The 26,533-nt window shown below is 34.5% G+C and overlaps 1 protein-coding gene across 2 annotated transcripts in view; it reads left to right on the forward strand.

Annotated features, from left to right (window-relative positions):
• The window catches only part of LATS1 (large tumor suppressor kinase 1), a 36,832-nt gene extending 10,632 nt beyond the window's left edge, over positions 1-26,200 (forward strand). For both annotated transcript variants that reach the window (XM_074368172.1, XM_074368171.1), the window contains 7 exons: positions 240-707; positions 5,148-5,295; positions 9,455-10,968; positions 12,984-13,566; positions 16,008-16,190; positions 16,381-16,487; positions 22,357-26,200. In XM_074368172.1, coding sequence (XP_074224273.1) covers positions 366-707; positions 5,148-5,295; positions 9,455-10,968; positions 12,984-13,566; positions 16,008-16,190; positions 16,381-16,487; positions 22,357-22,866 — 3,387 coding nt within the window. In that variant the 5' untranslated portion in view covers positions 240-365 and the 3' untranslated portion in view covers positions 22,867-26,200. The remainder of the gene's footprint in view (positions 1-239; positions 708-5,147; positions 5,296-9,454; positions 10,969-12,983; positions 13,567-16,007; positions 16,191-16,380; positions 16,488-22,356) is intronic.
• The last annotated feature ends 333 nt before the right edge of the window (positions 26,201-26,533 follow it).

Here is a 26,533-nt window from a genome sequence, read left to right on the forward strand (position 1 = left end):
ATCATGTAGTACTGTAGTATGTATTTATTGGAAAAAATCTGTGTGTATGTGGACCCATGCAGTCCAAACCTGTGTTGTTCAGGGGTCTACTGTATGTAGTAGGGTCGGATACCATCCAAGGTTTCAGGCATCCACCAGTGGTCTTAGAAGGTATACCCCATGAATAAGGGGGTGACTGCTCTATATGGTACTACTTTATCAATCACTTTATAGCTTTGTTTATTTTTTCTTTTCTTTAGATTGTAAAGAACATTCCTGGGGACTTCTGCAAAGGATCTTTTTCAGTTTTGTTCAAGGGAAAGCTTTGACTCTATCAAGTATCTCTTAAAGAAGTCCTTTGTGGTGGTTATATATATAGATGTTTCATGAAGAGGAGTGAAAAGCCAGAAGGATATAGACAAATGAGGCCTAAGACCTTTCCTGCCAGTAACTACACTGGCAGCAGCCGTCAAATGCTGCAAGAAATTCGGGAATCCCTTAGGAACTTATCCAAACCATCTGATGCCGCTAAGGCTGAGCATAACATGGGGAAAATGTCAACTGAAGATCCAAGACAAGTCAGAAATCCACCCAAGTTTGGGACGCATCATAAAGCCTTGCTGGAAATTCGGAACTCTCTACAACCATTTGCAAATGAAACAAGCCGGAGTGCTTCAGAAGTTAATCCACAAATGCTTCAAGACTTGCAAGCTGCTGGATTTGATGAGGTAAGAATTTTTAAAAACAAAAGGAAAGGATTTTTCTTACCTTATACTACATAACACTTTTTAGGTGATCTCCTGCCTTAATGTTTGAGAGAATTTAACTGTGTATGCATATTTGTATATTCTATCAGCAGAGAATGTTGTTTACACTTCCACTAATTATTAAAACAAAATAATGATTATTTGTTTAGTTTTCTCTGTGGTTCTGGGATTTGAAAGGTCGTGGCATGAAGTCAGAGTGGAAGTGCAGGTGAGGAAAGCCACAGGTTAGGGCAGGGTAAGGACATCTGTGTGTGACAGGAGCTCTGGTGAGCTGAGTGGCTGTTGTAGAAATGACAGCTCTAAGGACATGAAATTTAAGTTTATCCTACAGAGAAAGAAATACAATTAGATATCATTAAGCAGTTATGTTCACATCACTCTCATACCCAAATCTTAAATTCACAAAAACTAAAAATTTACTTGTTGATCAAAGGTTTATTTTGATGAAATTTCAATTTGTGTTCATTATGCTGTCTTTAATATTTACCTTCAGAACTCATTTTTGAAAGTTTTTATAGTCTGTATATTTAATCATATCTTGTTTAGGTCGTTAATAGAATTTATTTTCCATGATAACATAATTTATATGAATATTTTAGTTGGCAGAAATCATTTTAGATAAAAATTAGCCATGGAAAATATAACTAAATGTGAATAATCAAGCACTGATTACATTTTCTTTCAAAATTCTAGTAACTTTTTTCCTGATTATAAAAGTGATACCTATTCCCTGTTAAAAATTTAAAAGTATGAAGGGGAAACTAAAAGTTACCTTTAGCTCCACTACACAAAAATAATTACCCTTAAAATTACTTCACCTTGTTAGTAATATTTTAGTGACCACATTTTCAGATATCTCTCAATTTAAATTAAAAAATGAGAACCTAAATATGCATTATAGTAATGGATTTGAAAAGGGAGATTTACAACTAAACTAGGAAGAAAAAAAGATTATTCTTTCTGGCTGATTCTTTTCATCCATTTGATTAATATTACTTCCTATTATTTTTATACTTAACTATTCTAAAAATATTGAATTTGCACCAGGAAGTACAGAGAAAAAGAGGAGAAGAGGACCTGGTATGTTTTTCTGGTTAGTAGTTGGAGGATTAAGGAAATGGCTTGAACGGAGATTCTCTAGAGCACTTTCTTCCTAATCCCTTAGCCTAAAGGCAAGAATACAGAGAAGGCTGAATCATTGCTCTTCATCTTTCCTCTTATATGTTGCTGGAGAAAGGAAGTTTAGAAAATCACATGGCTATGAAGGCCCTTAAGTAGTAATGTGTATGTTAGATAAGTCACATCAGTAAATATGTATTTATAAAGCTCTTACTGTGTGTGAACCTGTCAGTCAGGATAGTGAATTATACCAAAGATGGTCCATACCTCTAAGGAACATAAAAATTCTTTCTAACATAGACAGCTTTAAGAAGTGTCAGATGTTGGTCAATGCCCTATTCTTTATTTGTTGGCCATAGTAACAATAATTGTTTTGCATCACAAAATATGTTAGCTTTACTGAAATCACACATTTCAAAATTGTTTACCTTATGACATTAATAACCCCTTAAGCAAGGTTGCTTTATTAAAAGCATTTAGATGTTTATCAATCCTCATTTATCCAAATAATGAAGGAATGATATTATCTATACTCATAGTGGTATAAAGAATATGGCAATTTACTTCTACTACCTCTTGAATCATTGATTCTGATAGCTTCCCATTATATTGCAGAATTTATTCAAGATCCTTAACCAGTTTTTACTTCATTGTTTTTATCATTTCATAAACCCTAATCTTTTCCTTTACACAAAGTCAAGGCAGTTGCAGTATTTTGAGAACATGTTCCTGGTGCTCTGTAAAATTAAAACCTCAAATATTTCAAGATTAATTTCTTCGTAGGAATAAATGTTAAATAGGATTGATGCATTCTTGGGGCACATAAATCTACAATCACTGGAGTGAATATTTGCTTCTAAGCATGAAAAACAAAAGTATGGTTATATGGACATAATCACATAAGACTTCTATTTCAAAGTTACTGATTTGAAGTTACTCTTTTTCACACTGGCACTAACACCCCACTTAAGGGAACAATTGGTTGATATTGTTACAGATGTAAAAAGTATTTTAACATACAGCAATAAAATTCAAGAATAAGTCCCAGCATAATAATCACTAAAATGACAGGTTGAAATTCTAGTGCGTTTAAGACTATGGTTTCCACAATGTTGAAAAAGGATGGTGGATGCCATTTTTCTTATCAACTGAGATGGCACTGCCATGTGATAATAGCATAAATACAGTTACAGTTGACTTAGTTTAACCAATTTTAAAGTTAAGAAAGTAAATAAATAAATAAAGTTGTGAATTTTAATTTAAATTGGATGATATGTATTATTTTAAATTTGCACGTAAAGGGAGACTTTGTATCTCACTACAAATTTGCAAACTCTGATTAGCATAAAATGTGACCACAATATACCCTTTTACCAGTTAAGGATTGAGTTTGGTTGCTTTTAATAAAAATCCAAATAAGAATGCTTTAAACTAGGGGGAGGGGGTTGGAAGGGATAAACTGGGAGTTCGAGATTTGCAGATACTGACTGGTATATATAAAATAGATAAACAAGTTTATGCTGTATAGCACAGGGAAAGATATTCAGTATCTTTTAGTAGCTTATCATGAAAAAGAATATGAAAATGAATATATGTATATTCATGTATGACTGAATAATTGTGCTGTACACCAGAAATTGACACAACATTGTAAACTGTACCTCAAAAAAAATTTTTTTTAAAGAATGCTTTAAACAAAATAGTGATTCAGTTTATATAGCTAGTATTGGTTCAGTCTCTTAAAAATATTCAGAATCTAGGACTCTTAAGAATCTCTTGAATTTTCCTTTTGGTGGCAACTTGCTGTAGCACAGGTGTCATATCTATTGTCTAGGAAACAAGATGCAGGAAGGACAAATACCTAAATCAGAGATAGCAACATTCTTCCAGAAATCCTTGGTTTTTTGTCTCATTGGTCAGAATTGTCATGTGGCCAGTGTCGGTATAAGGAAAACTTCTTCCAACAAAATCAATAACTTTTTCCAAGAAGGGAGAATGGATCTTGAGTAGGCAACAAGTCTCTGCTGCAGTCTGTTTTTTGGTTGCTCTTGTAATCATCTCTGGGCATTTCACATAAGAGGATCATCTATCAGTAGCCTGTTCACCCATTAGTCTTACTAAGCCATTTCTCATTTTAAAATATTGTTTGAAATACCTAATCCTCTAGGACAAGTAAGTAGCTGCCTCCCTCTTGAAAAATGCATGTCAGTATACTTTCTGCATGGTAGTGTATAATTTGTGTTTACATGTAACATAAAGGACAAGGAACAGAGCCAGGAGGACAACCCATATCTGAGCTCCAGACACTGTGCTTATGTGCTTTTACATGTTTTCTTATTTAATCCTCACATCAGATCTGTAAGTGAATTACAGATGAAGAAACTGAGCTCTGAAATGTTAATAAGTAAGTTACCAAAGTTCACATGGTTCTAAATTGCGGCACATAAATCTACAATCACTGGAATGTATTTTTGCTTCTAAGCATGAAAGACAAAGTATAGTGATGAGAAGCTGCTAGAACTCAAACTCAGTTCCATTTGATTCTGGACTCCCTGCTTTTTCCTTCGTACCATCTAACCTTCTAAAGTCTTCATCACATTATCATATATATATATATATATATAGTCTGAATGGTTTTCTTCTACCATTTGTCCTGTATTTGTGTCCCTGTAAATAAAATTCTCTGAAAATGTAAGCTCTTAAGATAGGAACCAGGACTACATAGCTCTTTTACTAGTAAACACAGTGGCAAAGATGCTTTAAAAAGTGCTTTAACAATACGAGAATGCTTCCCAGTGTGTTGATTGGTGCCCTTCTAACAATCTGATAGTCTCTGTTTGTTTACACAAGAATGAAGTTAAGAATGAGAGATTTAGAATCATGTTGCTGTGACTGTAGCTGGAAGAAGAACCCTAGAAGAAAATAGTAATTTGTTACATGAAGGTGAAAATATTAAAGGACCATTTGAAGGATTTGAGGGCTTGTTTTGTTTTCTTTAGTAATTTGAGATCGTATGGGTTTTTATAGTCGTTCTGTGCTGTACACGATACCCTTGCAGCTTATTTATTTTATGCACAATGTAAAGTAGTCTGTTCTTCTTAATCCCCTACCTCTCCCTTGCCCCTCCACCCTGTAGTAGTTTCATAATCAAGACATTAATATTATGGCTTGGGGCCTTGTTCTTCAATATTACGAATTTCTCTAGTGGAAGTTGTAGTGTTCTTTCCTTCTTATTAATTATAAGATTTAAATTTTGTTTCTTCTTTTTTAACTTCTTACCAGGATATGGTTATACAAGCTCTTCAGAAAACTAATAACAGAAGTATAGAAGCTGCAATTGAATTTATTAGTAAAATGAGTTACCAGGATCCTCGGCGGGAACAAATGGCTGCAGCAGCTGCCAGACCTATCAATGCCAACATGAAGCCAGGTGATTAATCAAGTGTTTTTCCTCGTCTCTTATCTTATAATATTTGAAAATATTTAAGTATATAAAATGTTTTGTCTTAGGCATTGTTAAAAGCATCACAGTGAGTGAAAGTCTTAAGCTAGAATAATAACATTATACAGTGTCACACAAAAACGAATTTGCAGATAGGGCAGTAAAGTTCCATGGATAATTCTGAAAAGCAGCAGTCTAGGTTGAGAACTCCTTGATTGGTTATAATGCAACTAACATATTTCTTTTTGACCATAAATACCATCATTCAGACTCTTCCTTTTTTATATATATATAATCTTCTTTTTGTAGTAAAACATGTTCATCATAAATATTTAGAAAGTAAATAAGCAAAAAGAAAACACCACTATTAATACCCACAAGGTTTTGTTATGTTTTGTTTCTCAGTCTTTTCCTGTGGAAAACCTGAGTGCGTTTATAAGTGTGTATTTCAATTCTTGTTTAAGCAAAAAAATGGCTTCATATTAAAACCTACTTTATTCACTTAGTATACCATCTATAACTTTCCTTATTATTAAATGGCCTAAGTAATTAGCTACATTTAGATTTATCACATACATTATTTAACCATTCTCTTACTTTTTTGACATTTGCCTTGTTTCCTTTTTTTTTTTTTTTTTTTTTTTTGCCATTATAGACAGCACTGCTGTAAATCTTTGTACATTCCTGATGATTTGGTAAAAGTAAGTTTTCAAAAACTTACAAAAATTTATGAAGTTTTTCTTACAGGCGTACCTCATATTATCGTGCTTCTTCACTTTATTGCACTTTGCATATATTTCATTTTTTTTAAATTGAAGGTTTACAGCAACCCTGCATTGAGCAAGTCTGTCAGTTCTATTTTTCAAACAGCAATTGCTCACTTCATGTCTTTTTGTCATATTTCAGTAATGCTCGAATATCTAAACCCTTCACCAGTAAAGATGACTTGCTGAAGGCTTAGATAATGGTTAGCATTTTTTTTGCATAAAGTATTTTTTAATTAAGGTATGTACATTGTTTTTTAATTATAGTGCTATTTATTGCCCACTTAATAGACTACAGTAGAGTGTAAACATAACTTTTATATGCACTGAGAAACCAAAAAATTTGTGTGACTTGCTTTACTGCAACATTCACTTTTCTGTGCTGGTCTGGAACCAAACCCACAACATCTCCGAGGTATGCCTGTATTGCTGTACAGAAAGATATTACCAACTTAAATTCTCCCAATCAGTTTAATATGAGAATGCCTATATTTGTAAATCCTAGATATTATCCTTTTTGGATATATAATGGCTGTGAAAATACTATCATTTTACCTTCACACTTCTTTGGTCACTGGTAAGGCTGAACATTTATTTATTGATTATTTGTAAATTGACCTTTTAATTCTTTCTTAATCTTGTGTTTGTCTTTTTAAATTGATTTATAAGAAGCCTAATTTATTCATTGTTTCATTCAACAAATTTTTATTGATCAACCACTGTTTCACGCCCTTTGCTTAGCATTGGGTGTAAAGTTCTTACCCTTTTGTGGAGCTGAGATTCTAGTAAGGGAGCTCAAATACTCACACAAATACATGTAGAATTATGACTAAGTATGAATGAAGAGGGAAAATGTATGTGGTACTATAGACCCATATAATAGAGGGATTTTGGACCTAATAAAGAGTGCAAAGAAAACTTTCCTGTGAACTGATAATGGAGCTGATATCTGAAGAAAGACAAGATTTAATGGGGATGGGCTTAGTGAGGAAGCATGTTCCTCTGCATGGCTTGTCTGGCAGGTTTTGATGCCACATTCGAAGAAATGAAAGTGGCTAGAGCACTGAAAACAAGAGTATGAGATATGAATGGAGAAGTACATAGAGGCCTGACTATACAGGACTGTATTGATTTTACCTTAAGAGCAGCAGGAAGTTATGGAAACATTTCAAGCAGAGTAATGATATGATTAGATTTGTGTTTCAAAATGATAGCTCCAGTGGATGAGAACGGATCGGAGAAAACAAGGGAGGGTATCTGTATAGACTTGATAAGAAATAGTTTACAGAAAATGAAGGTTATCTGGACTAGAGTGATGGCAGTGGAGAAAACTGAATGCATTAGGAAGGAGATAGGAGGAGTAAAGTTGACAAAGACATGGCTGTAGATTGCATATAGGGGTGATAATGGAGTGGGATGACTCTTAGGCTTTTGGCTTAGAAAAATGGATGGTGATACCTCACGTTATGAAAGGGAATGCTAAGGGAGGTCAAGATTTGGTGGAGAAGGATCGTAAGTCTGGTTTTGGACTTAAGGTTGAGTTAGGTTCATAGAGTGAGTTATCCAAGTGAAATGTCAGGTAGGGAGCTAGATATATATATATTAATTAGTCTTGCGTATGAAATAGGTCACCTAAGGGAGATAACATAGACAAAAATGACAAGATGGCCTAGAACCAAGCCTATTACTTAGTAGCTTGTAGGAGAGGATAAGCCTGCAAAGACAGAAGAATTAGCTAACAAGGAAGGAAAAAAAACTATTAAGATTTCTAGTGTCTTGAAAGCCAAGGGAAGAGAATGTTTCAAGCGGAGGGAATATCAAAAATGCCAAATACTACAAAGAAAGAGAGGTCAACCAAGGTGAGGACCAGAAAATATCTTGTTGGCTTTAGTGACTTGGTACATTAGTTTGCTAGGGCTGCCATAACAAAATACACAGACTGGAGGCTGGAAGTCTGAGATCAGAGACAGCAGGTTTGGTTTCTCCTGAGGCCTCTCTCCATGGCTTGCAGATGGCCACCTCCTCACTAGGTCCTCACATGGTCGTCCCTCTGCATGCGCATGTGTCTGATGTCTCTCCGTGTCCAAATTTCCTTTCTTATAAGGATACCAGTCATATTCAGTTAGGGCTCACCCTGATGACCTCAGTTACCTCTTTAAAGGCCTTATCTCCGACTACAGTTAGATTCTGAGGTACCGGGAGTTAGGACTTCCTGAATTTTCGGCAGGGACACAGTTCAGCTGATAACACATGGGATAGCTTGTTTCTGTTTCAGTCACAATATCACAGTTGGTTGAATGGTGCTAAGTGTTTTATATATTTAAATCTGTCAGTCTTTTACTGTATGTTCTCAACCTTTGTCATACTTGGGAAGACCTTCCCAGGAGATACAGAGAAGTACCCCAATATTACTGAATGTTCACTGGCTTTTTCCTAGTATTTGTATGGTTCCATCTTTAACATTTAAATGTTTAATCCTTCTGGAATGTATTATTTATATGTATTGTATTTTATACAAATGTATTTTTAATATATGTTAAGTGTATTATATTGTTCTAAGTAGCCAGACTATTTTAAATGCTTCTCTTTTTTTTTGGTGTCATATGTTTTCTTGCCTGTTTAATTTATTTGGAAATTTCATTAAAGAGAGATTTTGTAAAATCTCTATCTTATTTAGTGTTCAGCTAATTATCTCCCTGCTGTCTTTTTCCTGTTGTAAAAGCCATACTGGAATGTATTTAAAATTAGTGTTGTGTCTATCTAAATTACAAATGGACACATCGTTTGCTCAATGATGCCACTTCTCTAATAATGAATCTACTTAATATATATAAATGAAATGATGTCTATACAAAATTTTTCATTGCTTTTTTGGGGGAGGCAGCAAAGGGTAATAATGCAAAACACTAGAAACAATTTTAATGGCCATCAGTGGAGAGACATTAAATAAATTTGGGTACATCCATACAGTAAAAAACTATAACAACATTTTTTTAAAGTGAGGAAACACTTTATGTACTGATACAGAATCTTAACATTTTCAATGAGAACCAGGCATAAGAGTATGTATGGGAGGTATACTATCTACTTATGTATCCCTAAAATTTCTTACTGATGACATTGATTACCTTCAGGGAAGGAAACTGGTTGGCTAAGGGACAGAGTTGGGTATCCTTTTGCACCTCTTGAATTTTGAACTATGAGAATGTATTACCTAGTCAAAAATAATTAAAAATTTAAAAGGTAAAATAAAACCACATACTTGAAATTTGATTTTTATGATTCTTAAAAGAGAGTTATCATTTAGTAGTAGTAGAATTCCAAGCTAAATTCTTTAAAAGTAGGAGGTTAAAAACATTTTTTTTTCTGTTTTATTACCATAGGGAGTGTGCAACAATCAGTTAACCGCAAACAAAGCTGGAAAGGTTCTAAAGAATCCTTAGTTCCTCAGAGACATGGCCCACCGCTAGGAGAAAGTGTGGCCTATCGTTCTGAAAGTCCCAACTCACAGACAGATGTAGGAAGACCTTTGTCAGGATCTGGTATAACAGCATTTGCTCAAGCTCACCCTAGCAACGGACAGAGAGTGAACCCCCCACCACCTCCTCAAGTAAGGAGTGTCACTCCTCCACCACCTCCAAGAGGCCAGACTCCCCCTCCAAGAGGTACAACTCCACCTCCCCCATCATGGGAACCAAACTCTCAAACAAAGCGCTATTCTGGGAACATGGAATACGTAATCTCCCGAATCTCTCCTGTTCCACCTGGAGCCTGGCAGGAGGGCTATCCTCCACCACCTCTTAACACGTCCCCAATGAACCCTCCTAATCAGGGACAGAGAGGCATTAATTCTGTTCCTGTTGGCAGACAACCAATCATCATGCAGAGTTCTAACAAATTTAACTTTCCACCAGGGAGACCTGGAATTCAGAATGGTAGTGGTCAGACTGATTTTATGATACACCAAAATGTTGTCCCTGCTGGCACTGTGAATCGGCAGCCACCCCCTCCATATCCTCTGACCCCAGCTAATGGACAAAGCCCTTCTGCTTTACAGACAGGGGGGTCTGCTGCTCCTTCATCATATACAAATGGAAGCATTCCTCAATCTATGATGGTGCCAAACAGAAACAGTCATAACACGGAGGTTTATAACATTAATGTACCTGGACTGCAAACAACTTGGCCTCAGTCATCTTCTGCTCCAGCCCAATCATCCCCAAGCAGTGGGCATGAAATCCCTACATGGCAGCCTAACATACCAGTGAGGTCAAATTCTTTTAATAACCCATTAGGAAATAGAACAAGTCATTCTGCTAATTCTCAGCCCTCGGCTACAACAGTCACTGCTATTACACCAGCTCCCATTCAACAACCTGTGAAAAGTATACGTGTATTAAAACCAGAGCTACAGACTGCTTTAGCACCTACACACCCTTCTTGGATACCACAGCCAATTCAAACTGTTCAACCTACTCCTTTTTCTGAGGGTACCACTTCAAATATGACTGTTATGCCGCCTGTTGCTGAAGCTCCAAACTATCAAGGTCCACCACCACCTTATCCAAAACATCTGCTACACCAAAACCCATCTGTTTCTCCATATGAATCAATCAATAAATCTAGCAAAGAGGATCAGCCGAGCTTACCCAAGGAAGATGAGGGTGAAAAAAGTTATGAAAATGTTGATAATGGAGATAAAGAAAAGAAACAGATTACCACTTCACCCATCACCGTTAGGAAAAACAAGAAAGATGAAGAGCGAAGGGAATCTCGTATTCAAAGTTATTCTCCTCAGGCATTTAAATTCTTTATGGAACAACATGTAGAAAATGTACTCAAATCTCATCAGCAGCGTCTACATCGTAAAAAACAGTTAGAGAACGAAATGATGCGGGTAAAACCTTTTAAAATGTCCATTTTTTAAATACTTGATCATGTATTTGCTTGGTGCTTATTTTAAACTATTGTGGTCTACTATTTTTCTTTCTTTTTATGCTAAATATATTACCAATTATTTAAAAGTCAGTAAACATTAAAGTACTTTTGATTATAGCATTTCATTTAGTATTTCAAGATTTACTCAGAATTTCCTATAATAAAGTTGTAATAAATTAAGAAAGATACAGTTTACAGTGTGCAGTTAAGGTATACAGAATCCCTTAATGGAAGCTAGAGCAAAGGTTATTTTCTAGAGTTTACACATTATCTTATAACATTTTAAGTTAAACTAGAAATATCTGGGTCCCATCTCCTGATAAACTTATGAAACATTTATTTTTACTTATAGTAATTTTGGGCTTAGGGGTTTATTCATCAGGTTGGTCTTATTAGAAAGTGTCAGAGATATCTCCTTTCAGGTATTTCCCCTTCTAATTTTATTTTTATAATGTCTGGGAAAATGTGCTGAAAGTATTAAATCAGACTCTACTGAAAGGAGATCAGAATAAGTAAACACTTCAGACTAGTATCTACTGTGATTCCATATAGATCTCCTCACTAGATACTATGGTGGTGCTATCATTATTGTTTTTATCATATGCTTGTAGTTCAAAGGTTTGACTCTGAATCTTGTATCTATTGCTTAAAATCCAAGAGGCTTAAATTTGATAAAACCTCCTCATGTAACTTGAGAGACCATTCTTTTAAAATCATTTTTCTAAATCTAATTTCACAGTATGGTTATTCCTGTTATAAACTGAATTTTGTTAGATTAGAAATACCATGATAACCTGTATGACTTATCCATATTTTTAGCTCTTAGGATTTCTTACTAAAGTCTCTCTGTATGTATTTTCTTAGTTTATTTTTCCTTTTTCCTCTTCACTTCCACTAATAGCTGATTTAAACTTTTATGGTGTTGGAAGCTTTGCTGACTTCTGTAGCCTCCATTACTGTGTAGGCAAGTAAGATTTTAAGAGAAACAGTTATTTACTAAGTCTGGCATGCCACCTCTCAAAAGATTTTGCATGTAAATGCGCATCCTAACATAAGCATGAAGTTGCTATATTTTAATTAGTCTTGCATTTCTAGAATTATACTCTCCTTTTCAAATCAGATTCTTTTTTTAAATTTAAACCCTTAATTAACTCTTTATTAACTAGTGAAAAATAAACTGCTCCTTCCTTCTAAATCCAGGTATTCCATGTCTACTTAGAAGTTGGTTTTTGTTTTTATCTGGTTTTGGTATCTTCATAAGTCACACTGACTATTCTTTGAAACGTTCCAAAATATCTAAAAGATTCCTTGTAATAAAACAAGTTGTCCCTTTTAAATAAGGTAGGACATACATACCCTTTGCATTTTGCGTTAGTGGTGGCTGTGAGTCTTACCCTTACTCTAGTGCTTTGGGAAAAATAAAAGACTATTAATGAATGGTTAGGTTAGAGAATACACTCTTTTATTCTTAATACATCAGGTTTTTTTTTATAATAAATGAAGCTGGAGTGGAAGAATTTCTTTTCATGAAGGATAAAGTGAAAGGAAGAATATTTGAGGCGTAGGCATTCCACAAAGAGAAGCATATAATGAAGGCAATCTAATTGTGTAGTTTGTGATGAATATGCATGGAGAGATAGATGAGGGTGCATGTTAACATGTTTGGTTACTGCACATTGGGAGCATTTTTTGAGTGCATTAGAAAGGAGTAGAAAGCTGACCATTGGTATCATCTTCTTGCTCTCCACAGCAGACTCTGCATATATACCTACCTTGTGTATCCTGTTAACTATCCCTTAAGCTGCACTTTTGATAATTAATTTTCTCTGAAATATATTCTAGATTTCTAACATGCTTTATTAAAAACTATTATGCATTTAACCTATAAATATATGCCTGAATTTCTTCTAAGTGATTTCTTAATATTCAGTATAGAAGATCATTCCTCATTTAATATTTAGTTTATTTGCCTAGGTTGGATTATCTCAAGATGCCCAAGATCAAATGAGAAAGATGCTTTGCCAAAAAGAGTCTAATTACATCCGTCTTAAGAGGGCTAAAATGGACAAGTCTATGTTTGTGAAGATAAAGACATTAGGAATAGGAGCATTTGGTGAAGTCTGTCTAGCAAGAAAAGTAGATACTAAGGCTTTGTATGCAACAAAAACTCTTCGAAAGAAAGATGTTCTGCTTCGAAATCAAGTTGCTCATGTTAAAGCTGAGAGAGACATTCTGGCCGAAGCTGACAATGAATGGGTAGTTCGTCTTTATTATTCATTCCAGGATAAGGACAATTTATACTTTGTAATGGACTATATTCCTGGGGGTGATATGATGAGCCTATTAATTAGGATGGGCATCTTCCCAGAAAATCTGGCACGATTCTACACAGCAGAACTTACCTGTGCAGTTGAAAGTGTTCATAAAATGGGTTTTATCCATAGAGATATTAAACCTGATAACATTTTGATTGATCGTGATGGTCATATTAAATTGACTGACTTCGGCCTCTGCACTGGCTTCAGATGGACACATGATTCTAAGTACTATCAGAGTGGTGAGTAAAATCATAAAATTTGTATGTGTTTATATGATTTATTAATGCAGTGAAATGTAAGATGGTATCACTGGATGGGAGTCAGAAGTCCTGGGACAAGTCTTGACTCCATTGGATAAATGTGGATGAATCCTTTAGACACTTAGACTTATAAAATGAAAGAGTGTGTTAAAATCAATTATTTCTAAATATCATTAACATTTTTGAGTTAACCTCTTTACATTTTGTTAATTTGAAATATGTCAGACAAATAACATTTTGAAAATAATTTGGAAATGAAGCCCCATGCTCACCATTCATCTTAAGAATTAGATTATCAGTCCTTTTTAAGAATTAGATTATCAGTCCTTTTGAAGTCCCAAAACAATCACTTCCTTTTCTTTCCTCCATAGAGGTAACCTTTATTTTAGAACTCTATAATCAAGTTCTTTACTTTTCTCTATACTTTTACCACATATGTTTATATCCCTAAACAATGTATTATTTCCTTTTGCCTACTCTTGAACCTTTATTTAAATGTAATCATTTTATATGTATTCTTATTTGAGATTCATCTATGTTACTGCATGTAAGATTTATTTTCACAGCTATTTAGGACTGCATTGTATGAGAATTCACAACTTGTTTAAACACTTTACGTACATGATTCTGTTTAATCCTCACAGCGTCATTGTGAGGTAGAGTGAAGAAACTGAGGCTTAGAATAAGAAACTTGCCCAAGGTTAGACAGAAAATAAGTGTAAGGGCTAGGCTTTGAACCCAGGTTTATCTGCTAGCAGGGCCCGTGTTATTTCTATACCACACTGCCTCATCAAGGTCCCTCCAAGCACTAATGGAAGTATAGTTCAATGTAACATTTGTTAAATACTTATTACTGACTAGGTGCTTTATGTATATTCTAATTTAATGCTCACAGCAGTCCCCTGAAGCCTGCTGTGCTTCTGTGAACACAAGTAGATTGACATTAAGTGGATAGAACTGAGACATCTGAACCTACTTTAATGTTCAGTTTAATGTAATTTCACATCTCCCTAGATTCACTTGAATTACTTAGTGTTCTGAAAAGTACACTTCTTAGGCTCTACTCCAGTCTTCTGATTGAAAATCCCCACTCGAAGGTAGAAATTGTATTTCAATCAAACATCCCAGATGATGCTTACTTTTAGGTTAATTTCAGATATTTTTTTCCTAAGTGATTTCATCCAGTCATGGCTTTAATTACTGTTTCTACATCAATGACTTCCAAATCTCTCTCTTCAGAAATGGCCTCTTCCTTTCACAAGGATTCCTAATAGGCTTTTCAAACTTAACATTGCCAATAAACAACTTTTAGTTTCTCTCCCTCCATATTGTTTCCCCTCCAAATTACCCCATTTTAGTAAACTACCACCACCATCCACCTAGTTAACCTTGATTCTCTTTTCCCCATACCCTCCACATCTAATCCCCAGTAAGTCCTGCTTACTCCACCTCTGAATATATCCTGAATCTGTTTACTTTTTTCCATCTGCACTATTACCATCATAGTCCAAAGCTTAACTGTGAGCCTCTTACCTGGTCTCTTTTCACCCTTGTCCTCTCTGTAATCTATTCTTTACACAGCAGTTTTCTTTTTCAAACATAAATCAGACCTTGTCATTCACTTGCTTCAAACTCCCCACTATCTTCCCACTGTACTTGGAGTAAAAGGCAAACCATTTCTTTTGCTTGCAAAACCCGTGTGCACTGACTTCTGCTCCATTTCCTACCATTCTCCTCTTTACTAACAACACTGGTCTTCCCTCTTGTACTGTTGTGAGTATACAGAATGCCTTGCTCTAGCTTTCAAATGGTTGAGTTCCTCTTCTTTTTTAATTTTATTTTTTTAACAAATGTCATCTCAGTTGGTCTTCCCAAGCCACCTGAGCACATTTGCCTTATTACCCCATGTTGATTCTCTGTATGTGATACATCACTATGTTTCTTATTATATGCATTTGTGTGTTGTACTTCTCCCCTGCAGAGAAGCTGTCTGAGAGAATACTTTTTAAATATATTTTTTATTGAAGTATAGTCAGTTTACAAAAGAATACTGTGTTTATTATTGTCATTTGCTGAATGAATGAAATACAAATCTAATTTGTTTGAAACTTTGTCCAGAGTAGTACTGGGGAAAAGTCTGAATAACATTTTCAATCCTGTTTACTCATGACTTTTATTATCATTTAATATTGAGTAAATTACTGCATCTTAGGCTAATTTTTCTTAGTGTAGAACTTGTCCTATTGATATCTGAGGAGTGCAGGTCTAGTCATTAATAAATACCATCAGTGATTTGGCATACATCGTCTTAGCTTGTCAACAAGGGGAGAATGTTGTTAACTGTAAACCATGATGTCAAAAGATTAAACAGACTTTAGGTATACTCTTGTTCTTGTTTTGTTTTGTTTTTAACTATATAGGTGACCATCCACGGCAGGATAGCATGGATTTCAGTAATGAATGGGGTGACCCCTCTAACTGTCGATGTGGAGATAGACTGAAGCCACTGGAGCGGAGAGCTGCACGCCAGCACCAGCGATGTCTAGCACATTCTTTGGTTGGGACTCCCAATTATATTGCACCTGAAGTGTTGTTGCGAACAGGTAAAATGTTTATATCATAATCTCAATATTCCTTTGCACCAGCTCAAACTTACGTATGGCTTATTTTGGGGTTTTACAATAAAGTATTAGTTTTACAGTATAAATTGGTGACTTAGTATTAATTTTGATTGTATTAACTGAGCACTTTTAAGTGCTTATGAATAACCATCACTTTGGTATCTCATTTTAGGCCATTCACAGTTATGTGATTGGTGGAGTGTTGGTGTCATTCTTTTTGAAATGTTGGTGGGACAACCTCCTTTCTTGGCACAAACACCATTTGAAACACAAATGAAGGTAAGGTATAGAATCTATACCAACAGAATTGTTAGAAGTCCCTATACCATAGACCTTTATCAGTCCTTTACTTGGAGCATCATAATCTAGAATTAAAGAATGAACTTGTAAGGATCTAGGAACCCATTAAAATTCTATGCATGAACACTTATCTCCACTGTATCACTGTTATCATACTCTTATCTGTCCTCATTCATACACTACACTCATATTTCATTCTCACAGAAGTTTTTAGTAGTTTTTGAAGATTTATTCCAGTTTACTCTTTGTTTTTCTGCTAGCTACTGGCTTTGTTTCCTTCCATGCACATTCTAGCCCTAGACTACAAACAAAGGTCTATATCTCCACTTTAAATTATCTCTGCCACTTAAGTGAGAAGCTGCTCACAGTTTTGACCATAAACTGTCCCATTAAAAAACCCTTTAATGGTTCCCTTTTCTTTGGGTTAAAGTTCAAATTTGTCCTCTGTCCCTTTGTTCAGACCATCCCCTCTGTCTGGGATGTCCTTTCTCTGCCACCTTCCACAGCCATCCCCACCTTCTGGTTCACTCCTGATCATTTTTAATCACTCTCTGAGAAGCTCTTGAGATGTCATCTCTTCTGTGATGTTCTCCCCAAGTTATAACTTCTGTCTTTGCATTTGATATATTTAAAACCTCCTTTAGAATTTCTTTTAGTACGAGTCTACTTGTAATGCATTCCCTCAGGTTTGTGTCAGATTTGTTTGTTTGAAAGTGTCCTTATTTTGCCTTCATTTTAATATACATGTATATATATAAATTTATGCATATTTATAAATACATATATATTTGTATGGATGCTGTGTGTGTGTGAAAAATTGAATGCTTTTTCCCTAAGTTCAAGAACAAGGCAAGGATATTTGTCCTAACCAGTTCTTACTTGACATAGTTCTGGAAGTCTTAGCAAAGAAATAAAAGGCATACAGATTAGAAAACATTAAAACTTCCTTTATTCATAGATGACCTAAAATTTTCTATATAGAAAGTCCCAGGGAAAAACCCCACAGAACGAATAAATGGGGTTAGGAAAGTGGTAGGATATAAAGGTAATACATAAAAATCTATTGTATTTCTATAGTCAAGCAATGAACAACTGGAAACTGAAATTTTAAAACACTAGTCATTTACAGTAGTTTCCCTAAAATGAAATACTTAGGTATAATTCTATTGGGTATATTATTAGGTTATATTATACCTATAGTTCTATTAGGTATAAATATGATAGATAATGAACAAGATCTGAATGCTGAAAGCTACAAACTCTGATGAAAAAAATCATGGAAGATCTTAATAAGTGGAGGAACACACCATGTTGATGGATTGGAAGACTCAACATAGTCAAGCTATCAGTTCCTCCCAAAACTAACCTAAACTTAAATCCAATAAAACTTCCCAACAGGAATTTTTGTAGATATAGATGAGCCAATTCCAAAATTTATATGGGTGGACAAAGGAACTTTAATAATGAAAACAGTTTTTTTTTAAAGAAGGACAAAGAAGAAGCAACTACTTGATTTTAAGACTGACTATGAAGTTATAGATATCCAGACAGTATGATACTGGCAAGAGGATAAACACACAGATAATGGAACAAGATAGTAAATGGAGAAATAGGACCACAAAAATAAGGCCATTTGATCTTTGACATAGGTGCAAATAGAGAAACAACAGTATTACAACAAATGGTGATGGAAAAATTGGCCAGCCATAAACAAAAAATCAGACTTTACACAAAGATTAACTCAAAATGGGTCATAGATCTAGAGATAAAATATAAATCTCTATGGCCTGGTGTTAGGTGAAGAGTTCTTAGAAATGACATCAGAATCATGATCCATTAAAGAAAAAGTTGAGAAATTGTACTTCATCAAAATTAAGGACTTTCAGTCTGCCAAAGACACAGTCAAGACAATGAAAAGACAAGCTACACTTTGGGAGAAAATACTTGCAGATCACATACCCAACAAAAGGCTTATATCTAGACTATGCAAAAAGAACTCTCAAAACTCAAAGAAAAACAGCCTAAGCCAGTAACCTGATGGAGAGCTCCTTCAATGTCTGGCTCAAAAAAGAAGTATGCCTGTCGCTTTAAATATTCCTAAGAGGGTCAAAAGAAAGGCATGCCTCTGAGCTGGTCCCTTATGGAATCACCAAGACCAACCAAAATGCACAACCTCAGATTTTTAGGAGACAAGGTCCTTACTGCCCACCTTGGCACCATACAGCCATTTCAGGAAAATGGGCTGCCCTTTTCATAACCTCACTGGGGCTGAGGAATGGCAAACGGGAGTTGGTTCATGCACACTCTTTGTTATCAAATTTTAGCAGGCTTTCCCTTCATGAACACTCCCCTCTTTGCTGTGTCTGGTCAGGTTCCAGAGTTCCAAAATGGTTGATTATGATAATAGTTGAGTTTTTCCCCAGTTTTTGTTTTTTGTGGAGGGACTGACCACTGAAGCTTCCTCTTGTCCATTTTCCATGAGATCTCCCTTTACTGTATTTTTGGATTACTATCTCTTTATATAGTTTTGTTAGAGGTTGCTCTAGTGATTTACAAAATACATACTAAGTTTTCACTGTCTGTGTAGAATCAATAGCTTAGCACTGACAGTTCAGTATAGAACCTTACTACCATATACGTCCCTTTAGTCCCTGCCCTTTATGTTTTAGTTATCTATACATTGCATCTGCATATATTTAAAACGTCAACAATGTTACAATTTTTGTTTTTAACCATTGACTTATTTTAAAGAACTAAAGATGAGAAGAATAGTCATTTATGTTTACTGAGATAGTTAGCATCTTCCTTGTATTTCTTACATTCTGATGTTTCAAGATTCCTTCTATATCATATCCCTTCTGTCTGAAGAACTTCCTTTAGCAAATATTTTAGAGCAGGTTTGCTGACAACAGATTCTTTTAGCTTTCCTTCATCTTGAGAATGTCTTTATTTAATCTTCCTTAGGTTATCAGCTGGTAATAGAAGTCTGGGTTTCAGTTCTTGTTATCTGCTTCCTTGTAGCCCCCAAAGTTTCTGATGAGAAATCAACAATCATTGAAATTGTTGTTCCCTCAAGTAATACATCATTTTTCACTAGCTAATTTCAAGAAATTTTCTTTGTCTTTAGCTTTCAGTATTGTAATTATGATTGGTTTGGGCATGGATTTCTTAGCTCTTATCCTGTTTGGTGTCTCTGAGCATCTTGAATTTACAAGTTTGTCTTTCATCAAATTCGGGGAGTTTTCAGCGATCACTTTTTCAAATATGTTTTCTGCACCACGTAGTTTTTCCTTTTGGAACTCTAATGATACCAGCATCAAACCTTTTGATATAATCCCACAGGTTACTAAGGTTCTCATATTTTCAAACCTTTTTTTCAGCTTTTTTTTTTAAGTTTGCTAATTCTTTCCTCTGACATCTCCATTCTGCTCTTGAGCCCATCCATTGAGTTTTTATTTTGGTTACAGTATTTTTCAGTTAAAAATTTCCATTTGGTACCTCTTCATATTTTTAATTTCTTTGCTGAGACTTTCTTTCATTTCAAGAGTATTCATCCTTAGTTGGAACATTTTTATAATAGCTACTTTAAAATCTTTGTCAGATAATTCTGACATCCGTGTTATCTCAACACTGACATCTGTTGATTTTCTTTTCCTATGTGGGTTGAAATTTTCATGATTCTTTGTATGCCAAGTAGTTTTGGCTTGTATCCTAGACATTTAGAATATTATGTTATGAGACTCTGGGTCTTGTTTAAATCTTATGGGCAATGTTGATATTGTTTTGGCAGGCATTAAACCTCATTGAATTCAGGCCTCAAGTTCCAACCAGCCTTTAGTGGCTTGTGATTTCAATGTAAGTTTCATCGTCAAAGCCTTTGCATTGCTAGACAGATCTCTCCCTGGTCTGTGGTCTCTTCTTAGTTCAGTTCTCAAAGTCTTTGATATGCTCTTTAGAATTAGATCCACACAGGTACAGTTTGGAGGTGAGCCCAGCAGTTTGTAAACAAGTTTTTGGTGTCAATTTGCCAACCTCCTCCTTCTTTGCCACATCCCAGGTACTTTCTGGTCCCTCAGACTCCCCTTTTCAGTTCTTGGACCAGAAAGTGAGGCTTTATTCACCCTACTCTGCCATACATGTCTCATGACTGGGCCTGTGTCCAGGACAGGGTGTGAGAGAACAGAAAGAGCAAAAAAGTGACAGAGATTCAGTCAATCTTCTTAGGATCATATGCTATATGATTTGATTTCCAGTTGGAGAGGAAAGGTCCCCTTTCAAAGTTTTCGATGGCCTTTACTGCACCTCTGTTGTGGCCAGGAAATTCCTTTCCCACTCCCTGAGCCTGAGCAAAGGGGCTTTTCCTGAAGCTCACTCTGTGCGAAACCTCTTCAGGGTTTGAGTTTCCTTGAGTTTAGGCCAGAGGATAGTAGAAGAAAAAAATGGTAAACTCACCACTGGTTGAATGGTATTTCAAATTCTTGTCTTTGTCCCCAGTCTCCCTGTTACTGTTTACTCTTCAGGATCCTCAGGTAGCTGCTCCCTGCATTCTTGTCCAGTTTGTATAGCTGCATTCAATAGGAGTATATCAATTACTCAGTACTGGAACTTCTGTCTCTGGCTGCTTTTAGGGTTAGTTTTCTCTTTAACTTTACTGTTCTGCAATTTCACCATGATGTGCCTATGTGTAGTTTTCTTTGTGTTTATCTTGATTGAGGTTCACAGTTTCTTGAATTATGGGTTGATGACATCCGTCAATTTTGGAAAGTTCCCTGTAATTTCCTCTTCAGAGATTTTTTCTGCTTCCTTCTGTCTTCTGGGACTCGAATTAGTATTCACATGTCTATGTGGTAAACATTGGATATTGTCATATATGTCTCTTATGCTTTATTCTTTTTTTTTCTATTTACTTTCTCTCTGTACTTCAGTTTACATTGATTTCTGTTGATCTATCTTTGAATTAACTGAATCTTTTTTTGCTATGCCTAGTCTTTTATTTTTACCTTTAACTGAAAAATCCTGAGTGTAACTTTGTTCAGCTGATTGTATATTTTCATTTCCCCTATCTGAAATAGATGTTGGAACCAGACATAAATAACTACTGTTGTATCATGATTTTTTTCCAAAAAGAATTCATAGAAGTATTTTATTATTAGTTGAAGCATCTCCTTTTTCTCAAAGACTTTAAGATGAAGAGATACTAGAGGAGAGGCTTTCATTTTCTCCCTAGTACACTAGCTGATAAGCACCTATATTAATAAAGAAGAATGAGGTTCATTTATTCATTTGTTTAACAAATATTTATGGACTACCTACCACCTTCCTTGTTTCCCTCTTGTCTTTCTTCCATCCCTCATTCTAGCTTATTCAGAACAAGAATAAATATATATTGAATATCTATTAATTATGTGCCAGGCAATTTGCCAAGCACTGGGAAATACAAAGACAAAACATGGTCTGTAGCCTTATGGAATTTTATACTCTAGTAGGACACAGACATAAATAGGTACCACAGAGTATTAGAGATAATTATGATACAAGTAAATACATAGAACTGGGGAGGCACAGTAGAAAGTCATTTCTGCCACAGGCAGAAGGGCTTAACAAGGGAGCTAAAACTTAGTGAGTCATGTCATATGAATATAAGTTGCCTGGAGAGGGGGAGATGGGAGGAAAGGCTATTTCCTACCAATGATTCATTATTAAAGGTAAGGAAGGCAAAATACCAGGAAATTTATTTTTTTAAAAAACACAAATAGTCCAGTAAGACTTTTTCATATAAAACTTGGAGGAAATTTTTGTTTTTCTTACTTACCTCTTTCCCCCTAATTTTTAAAAATCTTCTTTCAAGGTTATCAACTGGCAAACATCTCTTCACATCCCACCACAAGCTAAATTGAGTCCTGAAGCCTCTGATCTTATTATTAAACTCTGCCGAGGACCAGAAGATCGCTTAGGCAAGAATGGTGCTGATGAAATAAAAGCTCATCCGTTTTTTAAAACAATTGACTTCTCCAGTGACCTGAGACAGCAGTCTGCTTCCTACATTCCTAAAATCACACACCCAACAGATACTTCAAATTTTGATCCTGTTGATCCTGATAAGTTATGGAGTGATGATAATGAAGAAGAAAACGTAAATGACACTCTCAATGGATGGTATAAAAATGGAAAGCACCCTGAACATGCTTTCTATGAATTTACCTTTCGGAGGTTTTTTGATGACAATGGCTACCCATATAATTATCCAAAGCCTCTTGAATATGAATATATTAATTCACAAGGCTCAGAGCAACAGTCAGATGAAGATGATCAGCACACAGGCTCAGAGACCAAAAATCGTGATCTAGTGTATGTCTAACACACTAGGAAATAATTGTAATGAGGATTTGCAAAAAGGCCTGAAACGCAGGGTTTTTTTAAGCTCTGAGAATAAAATTATGCAACTATGACAGAGCTATGTATGTGTGCTCTGTGTACAATATTTTATATTCCTAAATTATGGGGAATCTTTTTAAAATGTTAATTTATTCCAGCCTTTTTAATCAGTAATTTAGAAAAAAAAAACTGTTATAAAGAAAGTAAATTATGAACTGAATATTATAGTCAGTTCCTGGTACTTAAAGTACTTAAAATAAAAAATAGTGCTTTGTTTAAAAGGAAAAGCCTGGTATCTATTTGTACATATGCTAAATAATTTTAAAAGACAAAAATTTTTGAAAGACAGTTTTAGTTTTATCTTGCTTTAACCAAATATGAAATATACCCCACATTTACAGAGCTCCTTTTTTTTCTCCCCCATATCTTTGTTTTTGGTTAAAAAAAAAAAAAAACTATAGAAATTAAGCCATCATGGTGGTGAGTGTTCCTAGGCTGATGATATTCTGTGTAATTCACATTTTGGAACTAAGAAATACAAGATCGAAACAGCATGCTTGTAAGAAGGAAAAATAATGCAGTGTATCTATCTTTTTTTCCCCTCTGTAGAATATTTAATTTTTTTTTAACATTTATATATCAAGAATTACTGGCTTTAAAAGAAGCAAAGCACTACTATTTTTCTTTCCATAATGGTATTTTTAATGCTGCTTTCAGTTTTAAAAGGGAACCAAGCTGTCATAAATTAAAATTTTCAATACTAAAAGCGAAGGTCTTTCATATTTTTACTTTGAAAAAATTTTTTTAAATTCCATATCTTAAACAGAGAGATTATTTTCAGTTTCATACAAAACTTTGATTAGAAATTATTTGTGGGTACTTACTAGAAAAGTACTGTTTCCATATAGTGACAGTTTGGATTATGTCATCAGTAATGTTACAGGTTTTCTCTTTCAAGACAGTGCTGCATACATGGATTGCTCTGGCAAAGGAAAATCTGGCTATTTGGCAATACATTACCTATGGGCAGATTAATTTGTGAAAAAAATATTTAACTATAAATTAATGTGGCCATTAGTAATTATGAAAAATTACATAGTGGTCTTAGTAGGAAATTCAAATCCTCCTAACTTATTTAAGGTTAAATAATGTTTTTCAGCATTCCTATTATATATAATACTTAGTTTTAAGAGTGACTTGTGGTTTCATACCAAAATACATTCAGATTATCTTTTGGGAAGGGGAAGAGGGCTCTATTCTGACATTAGAAAATTTGTATTTTATTCTTTAAGTTCCATTGATTGGGAATTGTTTTGGGTAGGAAGCATAATTTTAGTGATTTTCAAACTTTTAGCTTTCCTCATATAAAAGCTAATGGAATCATGTATGTAAGTAAAATTAAAGGCAAACCTTTTCCAGTTGGGGAGGGCAAAGAAAATTTTTTAGCTCACACTTTCTACTTTTCTGTAGGTTGCCTTCTCAGAGCTCAGCTTGTAAACCACTGCATAACTCACTCTCTAATGGTGGGTCTTTGGGAGTCATTGGTCCTTTAGAGAATCTGATGAAAGCTGTGGGCTCTCTTCTGGAAGAATGCACATCAGCACATACACAAAATGTTGCATGTAGTTTAGGGATTTTGGACATGTTGAAACCTGTCACAAACTCTTGGTTAAGGACCTCTGTCCCATAAGAACACTGATATATTAAATTAGGAATTTTGCTTTGAATTTACTGATTAGTACTCAAATAGCACATCTCATATAAACACTGATAACTTGTGATGGGAAAGGTCTGTACCGTGTGATAAGATACCCCTATGAATCCCTCTCTTGCTGGTACAACACAAACACATTTTAAACACTCTTTTGAGGGCACTGAAATATATGTTTGTCTTATTACAGGCTTGATATAGAAATATTTCTGAAGGACTTCTACTCAGAGAATTGTAAGAAAATGCACTATATAAGATGGCAGTCTTCACTTCGTGGAACATTTGATTAGTCCTGTAAAATTCTTTGCAAAGAAAATTAGTTCAAGAACTTTTAGCTCAGTACTCAAATTTTTAAGTTATCCCTCTCCTTCAGGCTTTCTCAGTCAGATTTATTTAAATTTCCATTTAGTTGTTTTACTCTGGACTATGGTGCAATACAGTACAAAACCAACTTTGTTACATTTACGTTGTAGGAAAACTAAGGTACTGTCTTTTCCCCTTCCCTCCCCAAAGTCTGTGCTGCCCTTATTCCTCAAAAGTAACACACTACAAATATTGTATTCTTTTAAATTTCCTCTGATGGTATAAGCTTTTGGCATTTATCTGAAGCAGTGTACAAGCCTTTAGTATCTGCATTTTTAATAGTTTGGATATACTTCATTAGCTATCTTATTCCCAGACTATATCCAATTCTTCCAGCATAGAATCTGGTGCTTCCTAACCAAAAAGATGAGAACAGCATCAAAAATCTATATGCTCTCAACTGAAACGGAGTGAAAACATTGGTTACTCATATTTTCTTTTTAAAATAATTTTCCCATTCAATAAAAAACTTGCTGTCTTTCTTATACTTACCCCTTTTTATGCATATCAATAGTATTTATGAAATGTGTTCTATAATTATGTAATAATGGTAGATACAGTTATGTATTGTCCAGTGACGTCCTAAGGCAGGCCCTATTGCTGTATCTTTTCTACCTTATTTGTAATAGAAACTATAGAATGTATGACTAAGAAGTCACTTTGAGATTGACTTTTTTAAAAAGTTATTACCTTCTGCTGTTGGAAAGTGCAAAACTGTGAGTGGAAATGTTTTATTCTGACTTAATAATATGTTGAAATTAGAGAATACAGTGGGAGGATTTTTTAGATATTGCTGCTGCTGTTACCTAAGGTACTTTAGAAATTTTTCTTTAATAAACAAAAATCCCTTTGGTATTTAAAATGAAACATTTAACTTGTTTGTTTTAAACTAAAACAAAAAGTAATTTGGGTCAACATATCAGTATATTTGTAAAGCGCCTTAATATATCCCTTCGTGAAGGCACTATACCACAGTTTACTTTTATATTGTATTGTGTATATAAGTATTTTGTATTAAAATTGAATCAATACAACACTACAGTTTTATAAAATAATGCTTTGTTAGGAAAAGAAATTACAGCTTTGCAATATAACTAAATTGTTTTGCATACTTCTGAATGTAGTAGATACGAATAATCAGCCTGTGTTTTTAATGAATCTATTTGTATTTCCCCAGTCATTTTCTCTAGTGTAACATTTGCTGGGATTATAATAAAAAAAAGGCAAAATTGAAATCTTGAAATTATGTGTGGAAAGCTGACTTTAAAGCTGCTTAGTTATGTTGATTTTTTAATTCAAAAATTTATTTTAATCTTTTTATTCTCAGAAAATTTACGATTAAAAACTTGATGCTTAGAATTAAAATATATATAGCTAATGATAACAACACCTACTTACAGTAAACTGAATAGAGTTAGTGTAAACCAGTAAAATGTTTCCTTTTGTCCAACATAAGTACAATAAATATTTCATGTTAAAGGCTCCCTTTAGATCAGCACAGATTTAAACCTTTTTAATTATTAAACTTTGATTTGTATTATTTGAATCCAGTTTATAACTTTTAAAATGTGTAGTG

The sequence above is a fragment of the Camelus bactrianus genome, chromosome 8 (assembly GCF_048773025.1).
Source record: "Camelus bactrianus isolate YW-2024 breed Bactrian camel chromosome 8, ASM4877302v1, whole genome shotgun sequence".
Classification (NCBI taxonomy): Eukaryota; Metazoa; Chordata; class Mammalia; order Artiodactyla; family Camelidae; genus Camelus; species Camelus bactrianus.